General features: G+C 41.5%; 2 protein-coding genes across 9 annotated transcripts in view; one reads left to right on the forward strand and one right to left on the reverse strand.

Annotated features, from left to right (window-relative positions):
• Positions 1-476, forward strand: part of LOC121682470 (stereocilin) — a 29,118-nt gene extending 28,642 nt beyond the window's left edge. Inside the window, exon 30 of the mRNA XM_042062635.1 lies at positions 300-476. Coding sequence (XP_041918569.1) covers positions 300-388 — 89 coding nt within the window. The 3' untranslated portion in view covers positions 389-476. The remainder of the gene's footprint in view (positions 1-299) is intronic.
• LOC121682455 (creatine kinase U-type, mitochondrial-like) lies at positions 411-18,036 on the reverse strand. 8 transcript variants are annotated; one of them, XM_042062612.1, is made up of 10 exons: positions 17,922-18,010; positions 4,627-4,780; positions 4,213-4,411; positions 2,764-2,859; positions 2,253-2,474; positions 1,865-1,950; positions 1,646-1,769; positions 1,380-1,514; positions 1,008-1,133; positions 411-749 (listed from the first exon to the last, which is right to left on the reverse strand). In XM_042062612.1, exons 2-10 carry the CDS (start codon positions 4,767-4,769, stop codon positions 639-641), a joined length of 1,242 nt encoding a protein of 413 aa, XP_041918546.1. In that variant the 5' UTR covers positions 4,770-4,780; positions 17,922-18,010; the 3' UTR covers positions 411-638. The 8 variants fall into 8 exon arrangements, 7 of the variants coding, with proteins under 7 accessions (XP_041918546.1, XP_041918547.1, XP_041918548.1 ...); XM_042062613.1 differs by having other exon boundaries at positions 4,627-4,775; positions 17,922-17,983; XM_042062614.1 differs by lacking the exon at positions 17,922-18,010 and adding an exon at positions 17,209-17,216 and having other exon boundaries at positions 4,627-4,775.
• Between the last annotated feature and the right edge of the window lie 509 nt (positions 18,037-18,545).

Genomic DNA, 18,545 nt, shown 5'->3' on the forward strand with positions numbered 1-18,545 from the left:
CACAGTCTTGACCCTGCTAACTTAGCATCTAAAGCAGGCTTTTGGTCAGATGTTATTAAAGAGGGCACTGCAGGCCTCATTTGAAATGTATCAGTCCAGTATAATAAAATAATCATCAACTTTACAAGCACAGCTCTCCACATGAAGCTTGGTCTTTCAGTTTCATTATGAAACAGACAATAACAGCCCATTTTTATCCCAGGAGCGCATTTGACAACAGTAATAACGTTATACCAGACCTGGGCATGTGCTGAGATAATTGCTCTCTAATGAAATTATAACCATGTTTTTCTCCACAGGTCGTAATGGAGGCGTTTCAGAGTGGCCCACTGATAGCTTCACTGTGTGCTCACTGTCCCTGTGTTGTATATTATGGCATCTACTGTGAAAAAGAAGAGAATGGAGATTTATTCACTTTATTTATTCATGGCTCTTTATTGAATTCTTACATTTGTAATTAAACTTGCTCTTTTCAACATCCTTGTCATTTTTGCTCTGGTGAATGAGTGGGAGATGTTTTTTTGCTTTGTTGCTAATGTTTAGTGGACACAACCAAATTAATTCCAGTTGAGAGGACTAATGATGGCTCTTGAGATGCTTCTGGATGGTGCTGATGGAGCTTAAGTGCTGCTAGGGTACTACTTGCGCACTGTCGGGGCAGGGATGGTGATGCTCTGTCCCCTCTCCAACCTCTTCTCGCACTCAATCAGGTAGTTCACTCCGTCGATCACGCTCTGTACCAGCTGAACCTGCATGCAGCAAAGAAAACCCATGAGGGGCTCAGCGTTCATGTCATCAGTGTGAAGACACTTCACTGGGAGGTTGAAGGCATGAGTGGCTGTGGAATCATTATGACTAAAAGTAAATGATGATGATGATCATCATACTTTATTGTCAGTCAAGTCTGATAGTTTTCTTTCCTCACAGTGTCGCCATTCGCAATATCACAAAAAATAACTTCAAATGTATTATAAGAGCAGGCATGTTCCCGGCCTGGGCTATCTCACCTCAGATCTGCCCAGTCGGTCCAGGTTAGAGATGTCAAATGTGGTTCCTGTGGTAGCGCTGTCCACACCGCCCGTGCCTCTCTTCTGCAGTCTCAGGCTGTCCAGGATCTGGTTAAATCGTGGGTCCTAAAAACAAAAACACCAATCAACACACCACAGGTCCAATCTTATAGACCCTTTCAATAATAAAAACAAAAACAATGCTTGAACGTTCTATTTGGTTCCCAATCTACTTCCTCTGCATTAAGATAACATATGGAATGTTAAAACGGAAGCCTTGTGGGGCCAACTATGATGCTGATAATGGAACTCTCTTGAAAGGGTCTATAGCAGATGCACTGGATGAAGACTTGAAAGGAGAAAGGAGCTCACCTTGGCCAGGCGGGGCAGGTTGACGTGCACACCAGCCCTGAGGCCAGTGCCCAGGTTGGATGGGCAAGTGAGGATGTAGCCAAGCCTTTTGTTCCACATGAACTCCCAGCCTTTCTCCTTGATCAGCCTCTCCACCTGTCAACCCCAACAAAGAGCTACAACTGAACCAACCGGATAACCATAAACCAGATCACAGAAAAGAGACGACTGTCTACTGTGCTGCATTAGCTCTATTACTACTGCTTTGTTAACTCACAATATTTTACCTCTAGCAGACCATGGCAGAAGCGTTCAAACACTCTCTTCATGTTGCCTCCTTTCTCCATGGAGATGACACGAGTGTGATCCTCCTCGTTGACCCACACAAGGAAGGTCTTTTGATGGTTGTGCCTAGAAGCGAGATTGTTGCAGTGTTCAGTTTACAGCCATTAACAAGCTTACCCTTTTGTGAATATACATTGGCATCCCATTGGCCATGTACTCACCAAATACCTCTTGCGTCTGGCCAATCACGAGCCATCCCAGCGCACGTCAGCAGAGGTGAGACTGGCTTATCAAACAGGAAGTGATCCTGTAAGCAGAAACAGAATCAGTAGCTGGATTCACTCTCATTCTGATTTATGTTCGCAACAGGAAACTAAATCAGGTTTTGTTATGGATGCTGACAGTACAGCTCTGTAAACAATTAAAGTAAAAGTCAGATTTCAGAAAAGATTTTCCTTTGGTTATTTGTCTGTGCTCTGAAACAACTCAGCATCAAATGTTGACAACTTGGCAATACATTTAAGACTTTTATTATTGCCATATGTGGATCTCTTGAAGCAGGGGCTTATTTTCTTTCTCTCTGTATGTATTATTTTTTTCCCCTCTTACATCAATGAGCTGCTGCTGCTCCTGATCAGTCATGTTGGTGAGGCTGAAGTACTGGCCAGCCATCTCCCCTCTCAGGCCGTTGAGTGCATCCACCACCACCCTCTCCACCTCTCGTCTCTCCGCTCGGGTGCACGCAGGCGGCAAGCTCAGGCCTCGGATGCAACGGCCCGTCCGCACACGGGATGACAGAACGTAGCGCTCGTCAAAAACGCCCGAGCGGATCTGGTGGGATGAACATCAGCAAGCAGAGAGGTTATGTGAGGAGGAGAAGACATTTCCATTTGACTTACCATTGGGCCATGGTGTTGAATTTACTGGGCAAGGTACTGAATTGATCAAAAGCAAAGCCCTACATCATCAATGACAACAGTAACAAACTTGTGGTAAGAATGGTGGCTGTTTAATGTTTTTACACTATTTCATTGTATTCTATGTACCATCTCCTTAAGTATACCCAATTACATAGATACTTTCAGAAGGAAGTTTTGGATTGAAAAGCACTGCACTGTACCTTGCTTGCATCCAGGTCTGTAGTGTGTGTCATTGTGCGTGGGTCATAACCATTATGCCTCTCCTTGATCACAGGATCAAACAGGTCAGCAAACACCTGGCAATCAACAAAACATCACAGCAGATTCTAGTTTTAATTTGTTGTGATTGAAGGAAGACATACAGGTGGGTTTCATAAAATTAGAATATCATGGAAAAGTACATTTTTACCCCCTAATTTAGTTCAAAAGGTGGATCTTCATATATTCTAGATTCATTAAATATAAAGTGAAATGTGTCAAGCCATTTTTTTTTGTAATCTTGATTATTACGGTTTACAGGTCATGAAAACCAAAAATGTGTATCTCAGAATATTAGAGTAAAGAGGTTATAATACAGACATGTGGGTTTGCTGAGCCTTTAAACTTAGTCTGGTTCAGTAAACACAACCACAATCATGGGGATGACTGCAGACTTGATACAGTAGTTGTCCAGAAGGCTCACTGACACCCTCCACATGGAGGGTAAGCCACAGAAGGTGGGCAGCAAAGATTCTAGAACAGAGCTCTGTTCTAGAATCTTTGGTGGGCAGGGTGTTCACAGAGTGCTGTATCAAAGCATATTCATGGAAAGTTGACTGGAATGGAAAAGTGTTGTAGCAAAAGGTGTGCAAGCAACAAGGATAACAGCAGCCTTGAGAGGATTGTCAAGCAAAGTCGATTCAAAAACGTAGGGGATCTTCACAAGGAGTGGACTGAGGCTGGAGTCTGCATCAAGAGCCACCACAACGTGGAATGGGCTACAAGTGTGGTATTACTAGTTTCAAGCCACTCCTATATCAGAGACAAGGTTAGAGCGTCTTGCCTGGGCAAGACAGAACTGGACCGTTGCTCAGTGGTCCAAACTCCTCTTTTCGCATAAAAACAGAATGTGCATTTCATTTGGATATCAGGGTCCAATCAATGTTCCAAGAGTCTGGAGGAAGAGTGGAGAGGGACAGAATCCAAGTTGCTTGAAGTCCAGTTTGCTTACCATGGTATTACTGTACTGTACTTAATTGGCCAGACATTGTCTGACATTAATCCCACAGAGAATCTATGGCTTACTGTCAAGAGGCAAATGAAAGACGCCAGGCCCAACAATACAAATGACCTCAAGGTCGCTATCAAAGCAACCTGGGCTTCCATAAGCAAGTGCCATAGGCTGAGTGCCTCCATCCATACCACACCATATTGATGAAGTAATTTGTGCAAAAGCAGCCAGAACAAGTATTGAGTGTATAAATTAACTATTTTAGATGACCGGTAGTGAAGTTAGTCAGATTAGTTTTGATCAATAGAGCATAATCACTTGTATAATTAAGAAGAACATATATGCAAATAGAGAAAGTTAAGAATCACCGCTGCAGTACATTTTAACATTTAGGATAGGCAAAGCTGTGTTCACAATGTGTACAGTGATTCCTTAGCACCTCATATGACTCCTCATCGCCTGCTACACAGCCCACGGTCTTGATGAAAGGATGTCCTGGGTTGTCCACTCCAGTCTGGATGGCCTGATCAAGAGTGTAGCCTCCGGGTGTTCTTTTGTCACATAGTTTGGCATACATGGCTGGCGTGAGGTGACTGGCCATGCAATTCTGATGTTTTCGCAAATCAGGGTACTCTGCACTGCCATGGATATGAGTACAAAAAAAAATGTGATGTGTACAAAAGGCAATTTGGAAACGACTATCTGCAATGCCTTCACGCTAATATAATTCTAAGTCGTCCGTATACATGGGGGAAGTTTTAAGCCTAATTTCTGACCATGGAAATCAAACATACTCAAGTCAGTGACCCACTGGAGTGTCAGTATACGAGCTGCAAGGAAAATACTGCTTTACCTGGGAGGATAGAGCTTTCTGACCCCTGTCCCTGCGCTGACCTGATACTGGTTCAACAGTAAGCCTGTGGCAACAGTTCCTACTCCTATCACAGACATAATGTTTGTCCTAGAGGACAGAACCCTAGAGAAAATGCCTGCCATTTTCAGCTATTCTGAAAGAAAAACAGATGTTTTACCCTAATGTTAAATTGGTCACAAAGTAACATATTGTCAACAAAATCATAGACAATTTTAACTGAAGATTAATGGATATTACTTTAAATGACAATTTACCTGTTAATAATAATAATAATAATAAAAAACATTGTCATTGTTTTGGCTGGCATCTAAACCCTCTAAACAAAGTCAATTTAATCAGCAAATGAAAAGTGAATAAATAAAAAGAATGCAACATAGCAACAACTTCTCATAGAACACATTAGGGCCTGTGTCCACCAATTGCAGAGCTGTGTCCATCCAGCTGCAGAGCCGCAGACATATAGCGACCGATCTACCACAGTGGATCTACCAGCTAGAAGTTATTGCGTTGTTGCTAGGTTACCGGTGTTTTCAACTAGGCTACGGAATCCGACCTATGTCACTATTCCTTGTTCCCATAACAACCAGAACTACAAAATGTAATTTCGAGGAAATTACCAGTGCATGAAAATATAAACATACTGTATATTAACATAAAATGCCAAACTAACATTTATTTGGAAACAGTTGGCAAGAGTCATAGTTGATAACAACTGACAGTTGAAATGGCTGAACAGTTAAATAGTTGAGTAGTTTAAATAGTTAAATTATTTAATAGTGAATTATTGTAGTGAGGACATTTATTTTGAAACAGTTGTGGGCAGAGGAAATAATACTCACTCTAGAGGAAATAATACTCACTCTGTGTCTCTCCATTCTACAAGGATATAAGGCACATTCCATCCAACTTTCTATCCATTCATCCTCTTCAAACCATTCACTCATCCACCCATTAAACTATCCACCAACATCCATTAAACAATCTGCCTATCAACATCCATTCAACTTTCTGTCTATCAACATCCATTATACTATCTATTTTCCACTTTTAAACTATATACTCTGTCTCAGGCTTTAAGCATACAATCTGGCTCTCTTAAGACTACAGATTCTGTTCCTATTTCCTCTGCCCACATCTGTTTCAAAATAAATGTCCTCACTACAATAATTCACTATTAAATAATTTAACTATTTAAACTACTCAACTATTTAACTGTTTAGACATTTCAACTGTCAGTTGTTATCAACTATGACTCCTGCCAACTGTTTCCAAATAAAAGTTTGTTTTGCATTTTATGTTAATATACAGTATGTTTATATTTTCATGCACTGGTAATTTCCTCGAAGTTACGAAGTTTCTACGTTAAACGGTTAAAGCTGAATTAGAAATTTGGTGGGAAGAATAAGAAGAAGAAGAAGAAGAAGAAGAAGAAGAAGAAGACTTCGGATAACAGCACTGTAATAATAAGAAGAAGACTTCGGATAACAGAACAGTGCATTTTCATGCACTGTAATAAAGATATTAACAAAGATCCTTGATTACTAGCAAGATAGAGCAACGTAATTCGTTACTATGGGAGCAAAACGGGACAGTTCCGGTCTGCATAAGTGGGAGTGTCACCTTACGTCACTAAATAAACTTTCTCTCTTAATAAGCAATAAGAACAGATAAACATAATTGTGTTCACAGTATTATTGTCTATAATCATGTATGATACCAATGAATCATTCTTTAGGACATGATATGAATAATTGAATTAGTCATGTGAACCGAGCTAGCTAGCTAGCTAACGCTAGCTTAAAATGCTATACAAGTGGATGGGAGTAGCTATGGCAATACAGCTATGCTCTAACAAGTGACTAGTAGTTGAAGGACTTTGCTTAAACTTAATATACTGTTGCAAATTCACTTGAGTATAAACTATCAACTTTATGTCAGTAATGTTATTCAGCTAGTTGTCATTTCAAAGAAATTACACTTAAGTTCTCCGTTTAAAATGTTACCTTAGCTAAGAGGCTAGCTAGCACGCTAACAACCGGACAGTAACTGGCAGCAGCATGGTCTGATATTAAGTTATTTTATTACAAATCCGAACGCCAAAAAATTACATTTCTCCATTGACATTAGTGCAGCGAGGGTTTACTCTGGTCTGCATAAAGGGGGATTTCCCACCCCCCCCCTTGCAATAATCGAATGCGGAAATTGTCGAACGTTTGCGCCTCTCGCTCCGCTTTAACCCTCTCTGATATTAACGCCGCCATTTTGGGAGTCAAAAAATAACGAAGCCTAATAGCAATACACCTGCACCTGAATAGGAATAACCAGACCTACATAGTGCTTCTTTAAGAGTTTGAAGACTATTTTCTGGCTGAACTAACGTAGTCTCCTCAGTCATAAATAGTGATAGGCCTACTGTACATAACCACATTATTGAACATGACAGACAGTAGCCTACAGAAATAAACAAAATATGTGCCTAAGTGCCTGGACGAGTCGACGTGAGGGGCTGTCAGGCAAAGTTGCATCCAAAGCTGGCAGCGCCTAGTATAGGCTATGGATCCTTCAAGCGAACCGTTCCGTGTTGTCTGCAGCTGGCAGCTAACGTAGACCTGTCAACAGGAGCTACTCTGATTTTCAAGTGAAATCTGGATTACTATTTTTGTCGTTTGGCAAAAATGATAACGTGTTGACTAAGCTACTATCATGAACTGACTTTTTAGTTAGCAATAGGGTTCATAGCCTAACCTAACTTAGCCCACTATATTTTTTATAAATGACACCACAGGCTATCTAACTAATAGAGACCTGACTATAAAACCATCAGTGTATATGGGCTACCACACATTTGCTCTTTATATATCCATCTGCTTATCAACTAATGTTAGCTATAGACAGACTATTAATTTGCTATCTAATTCTACTTATAGAAAGCCTATGTGATGGCAAATGACACAACTGCCATTTTGAAGCCATGATACATACTAATAGTGATCCGATCCTACTCACACCCCTAATCAATTTCCCACTGATGGCCATGATTTACCTACATTTTGTAGCCTATTCGTCTTTACTTTGTCCCTGCCATTCAGGCTCATGCTTATGAACCACTGGCATGTCATAGAGGACATTTTTGGCCTTATCAGTGTAAAAGAAAATGCAGTTAAAACCCACTCTCCCCTATGCTCAACTTTGCTGGAGTCCCTCTTATGAGGTCATCACTGTGTCTGGAATGTTCATAAATTCAGTTATAAAAATAACTGTAAATATTGTTCTATTGTATTTAAAGTTGATTTTTCAAGAAAAATCACTACTCACTACTATCTTGCTTCATGTCCCTTCATTTGTGAAAAATGTTTTTAACCTGACATATACACTGTAGGAGCCATGAAGGTGTTTATTATTATTATTATTATTATTATTATTATTATTATATACAATCTGATTATTATGAAATGTTAAGTAATATAGTTTAATGGTTTATATTTGGGTTACTTGGGTTATTATATTTTGTTACTTTTGTTGTTTAATTTGCTTATCACGGTAATTGGGGGCGGTAACAATTAATTTAATGGCAGGTGCACAGGCACGGGCGGAAGTAGCCTAACTAGAGAGAGGGTGAGTTACGGGGAGGCCGTATTTCTTGTTGACCGCTGTTACGCTGCTCCGCTGCTCCGCTGTTGAACTCTGTTTAGCCTACATTTTCTTTTTACTTTGAGCACGTTATTATTACTGGATTACTGGATTAAGTTGGACTACCTTTTTCAATAAACCCGTCAAACGCATCTGGATCTCAGCGGATATTTTGTTTGGAACAGCGCGTCATACAATCAGCTACACCCATACCTTAGTCTCTCAGCGACTGCTTTGCTTTGGAATCAAGTCGCTACATACACTTTAAACTCTGAAAGACAATATGCATGAAGAAGAAAGATGAGGACAGAACAGCTGAACTGACTTGTGAACGTCAGCTCAGCTGGCTAGCTTTCAGGCAAGGTAAGAACCTCAGTAAGATAACTCTTTTTCCCCAGTGAGCAAGCAAGGGCAGGCTATTGTTATCCAGTTGTTGTCATCAATTGCCTTTAAATTGAGTGAACCGTCTATATCAACTAGAAAAAGAAACTAAAAGTTTCCCCAATCAGAACATTATACTTTTTTAATTTGGTGCCATCACCAATGCATAGCCTACAGGGCAAACAGATCGGTGGATGATGCCATCAATATGGGACTGCAATTTAGAGAGAGATGTAAACAGTGTTTTTAAGAAGCAGAACCCCTGTAAAGCAGCGGGGCCGCTCAGATCAGCTGTCTCCTGTGTTTACCGACATATTCAACACCTCGTTGGAGACATGCCATGTACCAGTCTGTTTCAAGGCCTCCACCATCATCCCTGTACCAAAAAAGATCACAGGCCTCAATGACTACAGACCTGTAGCCTTGACCTCTGTGGTCATGAAGTCATTTGAGCGCCTCATGCTGTCCCACCTCTAATCCATCACCGACCCCCATCTGGATCCCCTGCAATTTGCCTGCAGAGCCAATAGGTCTGTGGATGATGCAGTCAACATGGCACTACACTTCATCCTCCAGCAGTTGGAGTGTGCAGGCACCTATGCCAGGATACTTTTTGTGGACTTTAGTTCTGCCTTCAACACCATCATCCCAGTTAGGTTGCAGGACACTCTCTCCCAACTCTTCCACTCTCTGCCCACTTCACCTCCAGTCACAAGTCTGTCAAGCTCCTAAAGTTTGCGGATGACACCACCCTCATTGGACTCATCTCTAGAGGAGATGAGTCTGCCTACAGTAGAGAGATTGACAGTCTGTTAACCTGGTGCAGTGACAACAATATAGAACTGAATGCTGCAAAAACTGTGGAGATAGTTGTGTACCTCAGGAGGAATCCTGCCTTACTAGCCCCATCATACTCCATGACTCCCCAGTGAACACTGTGGAGTCCTTCCGCTTCCTGGGAACCATCATCTCACATGATCTGAAGTGGGAGCATCAGCTCCCTCATCAAAAAAGCACACCAGAGGATGTACTAATTGCGGCAGTTGAGGAAATTCAACCTGCCAAAGTCGATGTTGGTGCATTTCTACTCTACCATCACAGAATCCATCCTCACTTCCTCCATCTCCATCTGGTATGCTGCTGCCACTGCCAAGGACAGGGGAAGACTTCAGCGCATCATTTGCTCTGCTGAGAGAGTGATTGGCTGCAGCTTGCCTTCTCTCCAAAGTCTGTACACCTCCAGGACCCTGAGGTGGGCAGGAAAGATTATTGCTGAAGACCCCTCCCACCCCAGACACAGTCTTTATGAGACACTCCCCCCTGGCAAGAGGCTGCGGTCCATCATGACCAGGACCTCACGCCACGTTTCTTCCCCTCTGCATTTGGTCTCCTTAACAAAATGTAGCCCCCCTTTCTGCATAGTGTTTTTGTCCCTGCATCTGCACTTTGTCATATTAGTATATAGGCCTATATTATATTATATTGTATTTACTTCTTATGTGTCTTGCACCATTTCACCAAGTCAAATTCCTTGTCTTTTCTTTTTCATGTGGAAAAGAAAAAACTATAAATGATTCTGATTCTGAATTCATCCTTCACCACCTCGACTCCCCAGGGACGTATGCCAGGATCCTGTTTGTGGACTTCAGCTCGGCGTTGAACACCATCATGCCTGAACTCCTACATCAGAAGCTCACTCAGTGTCTGCCTCGGATCATCAGCTTTCTGACTGACAGGCAGCAGCATGTCAGACTGGGGAGTTCTCATCCAAAACCCGGTCCATCAGTACAGGCGCCCCACAGGGGTGTGTCCTTTCCCCACTGCTCTTCTCCCTCTACACTAATGACTACATCTCAAAGAGCCCAACTGTAAAACTCTTAAAGTTTGCAGATGACACCACCATCATTGGTTTAATCTGCCTAAGGAGCTGCTGACCACTTTCTACTCAGCCATTATTCAGTCTGTCATCTCCATCTCCATCACTGTCTGGTTTGGGTCAGCCACCAAACGGGACAGGGTCAGACTGCAACGGACAATTAGGGCTGCAGAGAGGATCATTGGAGCTGACCTTCCCTCCATCCAGGACCTGTACCGGTCCAGGGTCAGGAAAAGGGCAGCAAAAATCTCTACAGATCCCTCACATCCTGGTCACAAACTGTTAAACCTCCTTCCCTCTGGTAGACGATAATAAGGCTCTGGGCTAGGCTACGGCAGAGCCGTATACCTTTATACGGCTCTGGGCTACGGTAACCGACTAGAGCTTCTGACGTTGTCGTAATCACAGAGGTAGGCCTATAATCCCCTTTCAATAAACACTTGACGGAAGTGGTCTGAAAATGAGTGTCAGCGCAAAAAATGCGATTGGTGGACACAGGGCCTTATTCATCACACGTTCCTGCCCAGCATTATTTTTACTTTATTTTTTTTTTTTTAATTGTTGTAAGTTGTCAGCTTAGAACCATAAACACAAATATAAACATTTCTAAAACTGATAGTTCCGGTCCTTGATTGTGATTGGCTGAATCATGTTCGATGGATGCCATAGACCACTCCGGAATAAGTCCCGCCTCCGAAGCATCCGGATCCACCCAACTTCCGGGCGTCGAATGTCTATGGGAAATAACATGGCGTTTCAAAATATCATACCTGTCAAACATCTGTAGGTGGCGAAGTAGAAAAAAATGGTGGGCCGATTGGCCTACACACTTCTGCCATCTAGTTTCCACTGGATTTTTTGATTGTCGGTGCCGTTAAAGTAGAAATATATCAGTACGAAGCACTAAGCTAACGCACGCTTCGGACGCCGCGTCTCCCTGAGTCAAGGTTGCATAGCAACGGCAATGTTTCATAGTTTGTCTTCACCGAAATGGAGTTTGTGGCACCAGAGCCTGTCTACGGAGGTGGCACTAATCCTGCGTGAAATCGTCATGTTTGATAGGTTGTTAATACATTCTGAAAATGTTACTGTTCTGATCAAGGTCATGCAAAATAAAGCTATCGACTCTAAACGACTCTGCCTCTGATTCCTAGTAGGGGTCGACCAATTATCGGCCGGGCCGATTATTAGGGCCGATATTTAGCATTTTTATAATAATTGTTATCGGTCATTTTTCCACCGATAAGCCGATATTGAAATGGATAAAGAATGAAACGCGCTACTTTGTCTGTAAAGCGTCTCTCACTCCCTGCATTTGCTACTCTGTGGTCGAGAGCATTGTCCCGCCCACTACACCGTCTGATTTGTTAGTTAGCACGAATGCAGCCAATCAGGATCGAAGACTGAACACAGACAAAGTTTAGGATTCTCACTGAGGCAGAGTGTTTTTGACAACTGACATATCGGTTTTACATATCGGTTATCGGCCTCCTGTTTTGGTAATAATTGATATCGGTATCGGCCCTGAAAAAAACACATCGGTCGATCCCTAATTCCTAGTCTGCTTATCAAAGACAAAAATCTCGTCTCGTCATGTCTTTAGTGTCTTTGTTGGCGATTTCGTTCTTTTTCAAATATCTCAATAACAGCCAACAAACTCTCAGCACAGTCAAACCAAAGTTAAGTCGTGTTGAAAAGAGGCTGAACCTTGCAAACGATTTACTTTTATAGACCACTGAAATCACTCGTGAATCACACGTGAAAATGACCATCACGTTAGGTTGTGACTGGTTGTGAGCGAGATCTAACGCCCTCCTCCGCCCGCGTACATCGGAACTAGCTCCCGGTTAGCATTAATAATCGTTTACTACTTTAACGCCACCGACAATCAAAAAATCCAGTGGAAACCAGATAGCAGAAGTATGTAGGCCAATCGGCTTTTTTTACTTTGTCACCTACAGAGTTTGACAGGTACGATTTTTCGAAATGCCATGTTATTTCCCATAAACATTCGACAACCGGAAGTTGGGTGGGTCCGGATGTTTCGGAGGCGGGACTTATTCCGGAGAGGTCTATGGGTGCATTCAGGGCACGTCGGAATGACAAGGACCGCCCCCATGGCTACTTTGTTTTTCCGACAGCAAGTGTTCATGTGCTTTGCCATCAGAATGTGTGACAAACACGGATGCCACAACAAAGGTTATACACTCACTAATCCTAAACAAACAACTGTATAAATATAGTGTAAGATGCTCGTGAAAGAAAGATATGCAGCTTTCAAGTGACAAAAACGGCAAATTCCCAAGTTCACATTAAAACTGTTGGACATGAAAGGCCACATGGACTACAAACGAACTACAACGTGACGACAAAAGTGATGATGAGCGCCTAACTGGGCAACTCTGTTAGCAAAATCTAGCCCCAGTTTCCGACCTCTGACTCATACATTAGGCGTGTTCGACTTGAGGCAGATCTGACTTGGTCTGGCTTTCTACGTAAACGTGATCTTCAGAGGCTAGCCGGGAGGAGAACAGAGGGCAGCTCATCCCGGACAGACAGGCTACAGTCTGCCTGACGTGACTCGCGGGAGACATCGCGGGAGATATCGCGGAATGTTGTTTGCAATAAACACAGCAGAACTTTCATTCTGTTCATTAAAATGAGCATGATGACTGACGAAATAAATTCTTATGATGTAGTTTAAATAAACCACTGTTGTCATACAGTTAACAGGCCTGCATTGTAGCACATAAATTCAATATCAAGTGTTTCCCCTATATGTATCTATTTAGCCAACAGCAGAAAATAACAGAATATCCAAACGTTTTCAGTAGGCTAGCCTACCATTGTTGCAGAAATCACGTATAAGAAGGTATCCCTTCGATTTCTGTTTATTTTCGCATATTCCAACATAAGGAAGCAGCATGAGACTCCCGTCATAATCGTCATGAGGACATTCCTCCTAAATGGCCCTATCACGTCTTTGAACTGACGTCATGAGGGCGTGTTTTAGCTCGTGGAAGGCAACTGCAAGATCTGTCTGCAGGCTAAGACTCCCACGATATTTTAAGGTCATGTGACATGGTGTCACGGTGGTAAGTCCCTCCTCGGCTGACAGAAGTCGGACAGAATTTCTAACCAGCAAGCATTGCGTCCATCCCAGTATGCATTGTGTTTAACCCAGCATGCATCACATCAAGTCAGATCTGCACAGATCTGCCTCAAGTCGAACACGCCTATTAAGTGACGTGAATGACGCGGAATGATGATGTTTTCACTCGGAGAAAGGTTTTTCCGAAGCCCATGAACGCTAGGTTAGACCCCATCACGTCTTTGAAATGACGTCATGAGGGCGTGTTTCAGATCGTGCAGATCGTGGAAGGCAACTGCAAGATCTGTCTGCAGCATGGAGGTATTATATATAACTGGAGAGAGTGACTAAGTCCCGCCCCCATTAATTTCAATGGACCATGCTAGGCTAGCTACTTCAGCCAAAAAAGTTTAAAATTGACCGCAGCCATCTTTACAAAAATGGCGTTTCATGGGTGTTCGTTTTCGGCACCAGCTAGAATTAGCCTATTAGATTCCACGTTACAGATGGAGACAACGTAAGGTACAACGGTATGTCGTTGATGAAGATTGGACATTCCCTCAGAGGAAAAGAAGTTGTTCGGGAACACGCTTCACCTCCTTATAAGCGCAAATTTATTTCATTGGTTGGGATAACATTTTGGGAATGGTGGAAGAATTTGCCCTGTCTCTGAAGTCCTAGGTTATTTAATGTGATGTTCATATGTGATAATAAACAATGCGAATCAATATTGAGTCACTTTAGGCTACACAAATAATGAACCCTAAATGCTATATTTGGACAGGTTGTATTATGCAATAGGCTAGCCAACGAAAATTACTAAAATTAAGTAGACATATGGGATGTAAGAAACTTGTGGATAGCTGAAATATTTGCTGCACCCAGTGTGCATGCAGTTTGTTAAACCCGGTTAAACCTAGGCTACATTTGCAGGCAGACAAAATCAAGCCAACGCAAGTTGGACTTACCGATAGACGCGCACATCCCTCGGGTATTGTGGTTCGAGCAGGCAAAGAGTCTGCAACTGTTGTTGGATATTTGGCTTTTGCCTCGACTGGCAGCCTTGGCCATTTAAATCAAATGCATAGCCTAATCATGTCAATGTTGCAAGAAAGCAAACTAAATAAGTAATTGACATTTGTTTCGTTTTAAATCACTTGGGGAGACATAGGTTATATCCAGATGTTGCGCTGTCATGGACTACAGGTAGGAACTACAGCCTGTGCGTTTTAAAATAGTTTTCATCTACAACGCAATGAGTAGGCTAATAATTGGATATAGGACATTGCATCTGCTAAAATGTATGGTCATAGTCAGTTACCTTGTCAACCCACACATAAGGCAAATAATAGCCTAATATGACAACATTTACATTTTTCTTTTATTAACGACAAAGTATGGAAGCATATGTGTAGCTTAATTCAAATGAGAATGCAATCTGCAATATGCAATTCAAAAAGACATTACATTATGCAATTGCCAATTCATTATGTAATTTAATATTGCAATTTGCTATAATTTCCAACAAATTGTATTTTAATCTGCAAAGTGACAATGCAATCCTAAAATCAATTTGAATAATTTGGGTTAAAAAATAGAATAAACATGGATTGAATTGCCAATTCTTTCTTGGTTATTATGGATAACGTTAGTGCTACATCGTTACAGTTCTCCTTGCTGTGCCTTTATGAAACAGTTTTAAGTCCCGAGAGACCTTAGGTTAAATTGATTTTACAACAGCTAAGGGGCGTTGTTAAGCATGATGCACTAGCGGATTGTAAATAAACACGTTGGTACAAATTACCTAAAATGAACGTTAATGTTAATTAACTAGCTGGAGGCATCTATTATTTTTCCAACCCACTTCAGATCAGGTTAAAGGGAAACTTGGCAGGATTTCCCCCTCTGCTGGAGAAATTGCCATTATGCTATTTCAAACTGTGGGAAAAGGTAACAATAAAGCACATGGATTTGTTTACAAGCTAGCGAACGGTTAGCATAAGTTTGGCAGAATTATGTGGATGTTATAAGGTAAGAAACACGATTTAAAATGAGTTTCTTGTTTATCACTTATCTTTCTGGGACGGTAGTCTAGGGTGACCAGACGTCCCCGGTTTCCGGGGACAGTCCCCGATTTCGGTGACCTGTCCCCGGCTGGAGCTGTCCCCGGAAAAGTCCCCGGTTTTCACTGTGACTGACAGACCCGAAATTGGAATAAAAGAAAGAAAACACTGACCAAACGTACAGTTGCGCACCCTTCACGAACAGGCTCAAGCCAGTCAAAGCAAGCGCTCAGCTCAGACCTCCAAGATGTTCTAGAATGCCCATATTTCTGGTAGGCTATTTCGATTGGTGGAATAGCAGCGCGGTAGAATCTTTGAAATGAAACCACTTGTGCGGGGGAATTATTAAACTATTCATCACAAACGTGCCAGCTGCTCAAGTCCAGGTTAAACTAAAATTGCGGAAAACCCGTCACACAGATAGCATATCATACGCAGATATCACGTGAACGGCCGGAATCTAAGCTTTCCAATGATATTAGCGCCAAATTGCTGTGATAAATGGTTCGCGAGAAAATTAACAATGAATTTATGTGACAACTAGCATCGGTAGGCCAATTGCAACAAGTTTCTACATGGTCTACAACTTTGGGCCAAAATTATAATGTAGGCCTATACTCAACGATTTATGTCAGTACAAACATTTTTGTAAATTGTTTAGCCAGAGTAGGCCTATCCCACCATAATGGTTCTCATATTGCCAGATTCCAGACAATCACCTACAAATATGAATATAGCCTATATTTCTACTGGCATGCTTCCTAGTGACATTAAGACAAAAATATAAAGAAAAAAAAGCATGAGACGTGAGTTATTTTTTCTTGATATACAGTGATGGCCAAAAGTATTGGCACCCATGCTAAAGTTGACTGAAAAGAGGAATATAAAATCATCTTTTGGAAATTGATCTTAATGCCTTAAGTGAAAAATGAGGAAATATCTAACCTTTAAGGACACCAATTTTCTTAGTGAATGAATAATGTATCATAAATAAATAAATGTTCTTCCTTAAAATACAGGGGTCATAAGTATTCCCACCCCTATGTTAAATTCCCATAGAGACAGGCAGATTTTTATTTTTAAAGGCCAGTTATTTCATGGATCCAGAATACTGTGCATCCTGATAAAGTTACCTTGGCCTTTGGAATTAAAATAGCCCCACATCATCACATACCCTTCACCATACCTAGAGATTGGCGTGGGTGTTATTTCAGTTAGCCTATTAGCTGGTTTGATTTGCATTGAGCTCAATGAGCATCAAACCAGCTAATAGGCTAACTGAAATAACACCTAAATCTAAATCTAAACGGGTTTATTACGTTGAAATAGTTGCCAAGTTCCCCTTTAAGTTGAGTTAAGTTAATTCAAGTTAGCAGCTAGCCGTGGACAATGTAGGCTAAATTAAGTTGTTGTTAAGCTTGTTTTTTTTAATACTTTAAAATAACATTTGATAAATGAACTTTACACTTTTTAGTAGCCATAAGTGTGTAGATTTGAACAAAATCTGGTTTGGTTCTTACCGGGGCTTTTACTGCCTGAAATATCCGATTTTGACGGAGTTAGTGCTGGGCTGGTGGGTGCCTATTTCCGCGGCACATCCACGGCACATCAACGGTTAGACCGAGAATTCTCGTCGCAAATCAAAATTCCACTGGAGCTTCAAGTGGATTTGTACAAGCAGCCTTACAACACTGTTTACAGCTCTTCGAGTCACGGTAAAATGTCATTTTTGGTACATAGCTAATTTAGATACACCTATGGTGTGGGTGGTTGCGTTTTTTTAGGAGTCCGCTGTCTTGGTTTGTATAAAAATGGATATTAAGTGACACATACACGGAAGACGGTGGAAATATGGGACCGACGGTAATAGGGGGAGTTCCGATAGCTAATTTAGATACACAATTGTGTGGGTGCTTAAGTGACACATACATGTAATAGGAAATAGGGGAAGGGCGGTAATATGTGCTTTTACGATAACAGGCTAACTAATAATCACCTATTGCTAATGTTATTGCTTTCACCAGCTTTCACAAACATGCTATGCTAAACCAAATCATGCTATACTAGCGCTATCTAGCTAGCAGAGAGCTTGTTAATTTTTCTCAGTTTTGGCTGGCATCTAAAAGCTTTCTAAAGCTTTTAAATTTACCAACAGATCACAGTCAATTTAATCAGCAAATAAAATAAGCAATACATTATTTAGCTGTTTGACATTGAATAAAGTAAGACTTACTTTTCAAGGAAAGGTAGATTATTCCACCAAAGACTCCACTCCTCTGGCAATGACAACCAACTTATCCTGCTGGATAACGGTTTCCTTAGCAACCACAAATAGCTTTGAACCAAAGATTCTAGAACAGAGCTCTGTTCTAGAATCTTTGCTTTGAACAAAATTACTCTGTTCAAAAAACAATTCTCAAATCTATTTTAGAATGCTGAACTGCAGCACACACAAAATGTTTACAGTAAAAAACCAGAGACTTTCTAATGAGGAGACACAGCACTCAAAAAATCCTCCATAGAAATGCATGGGGTTAGTTTGTAACGCCAATATGGCCGTTGTCTACACACAGGGTGCGATTTGTAGGGGGGGATGGGTGGGATTCCCCCCCCTCTGGTCTTGATATCCTCCCCTCTGCTTAATTATTTTCATCGCCTACATAATAATCTGACATCAGAAACGCACTGTCACCGTCAGCACTCATGCTGCTGACACAGTGGCTGCGTGATAACTTAATTTGGCCTTGATCGTGCAGGACATTTCAGAATGTCGACTATGTAATCCATCATAAATGGCTAGTTTCAATGGAAAAGTTAGCTGGACAAATGAAAGAAAACGAGAAGGATTCAGTGAAGC

Source organism: Alosa sapidissima, chromosome 14 (assembly GCF_018492685.1).
Source record: "Alosa sapidissima isolate fAloSap1 chromosome 14, fAloSap1.pri, whole genome shotgun sequence".
In the NCBI taxonomy this organism is placed as follows: Eukaryota; Metazoa; Chordata; class Actinopteri; order Clupeiformes; family Clupeidae; genus Alosa; species Alosa sapidissima.

Excerpts from the sequence above, each read along its gene's own strand:
- LOC121682455 (XM_042062612.1), bottom strand. The coding sequence starts at position 4,769 with ATGGCAGGCATTTTCTCTAGGGTTCTGTCCTCTAGGACAAACATTATG. Across the intron at positions 1,770-1,864 it reads CCAGACGCAAGAGGTATTTG|GCACAACCATCAAAAGACCT; the intron begins GTGAGTACATGG and ends TCTCGCTTCTAG. Across the intron at positions 750-1,007 it reads ACCGACTGGGCAGATCTGAG|GTTCAGCTGGTACAGAGCGT; the intron begins GTGAGATAGCCC and ends TGCTGCATGCAG.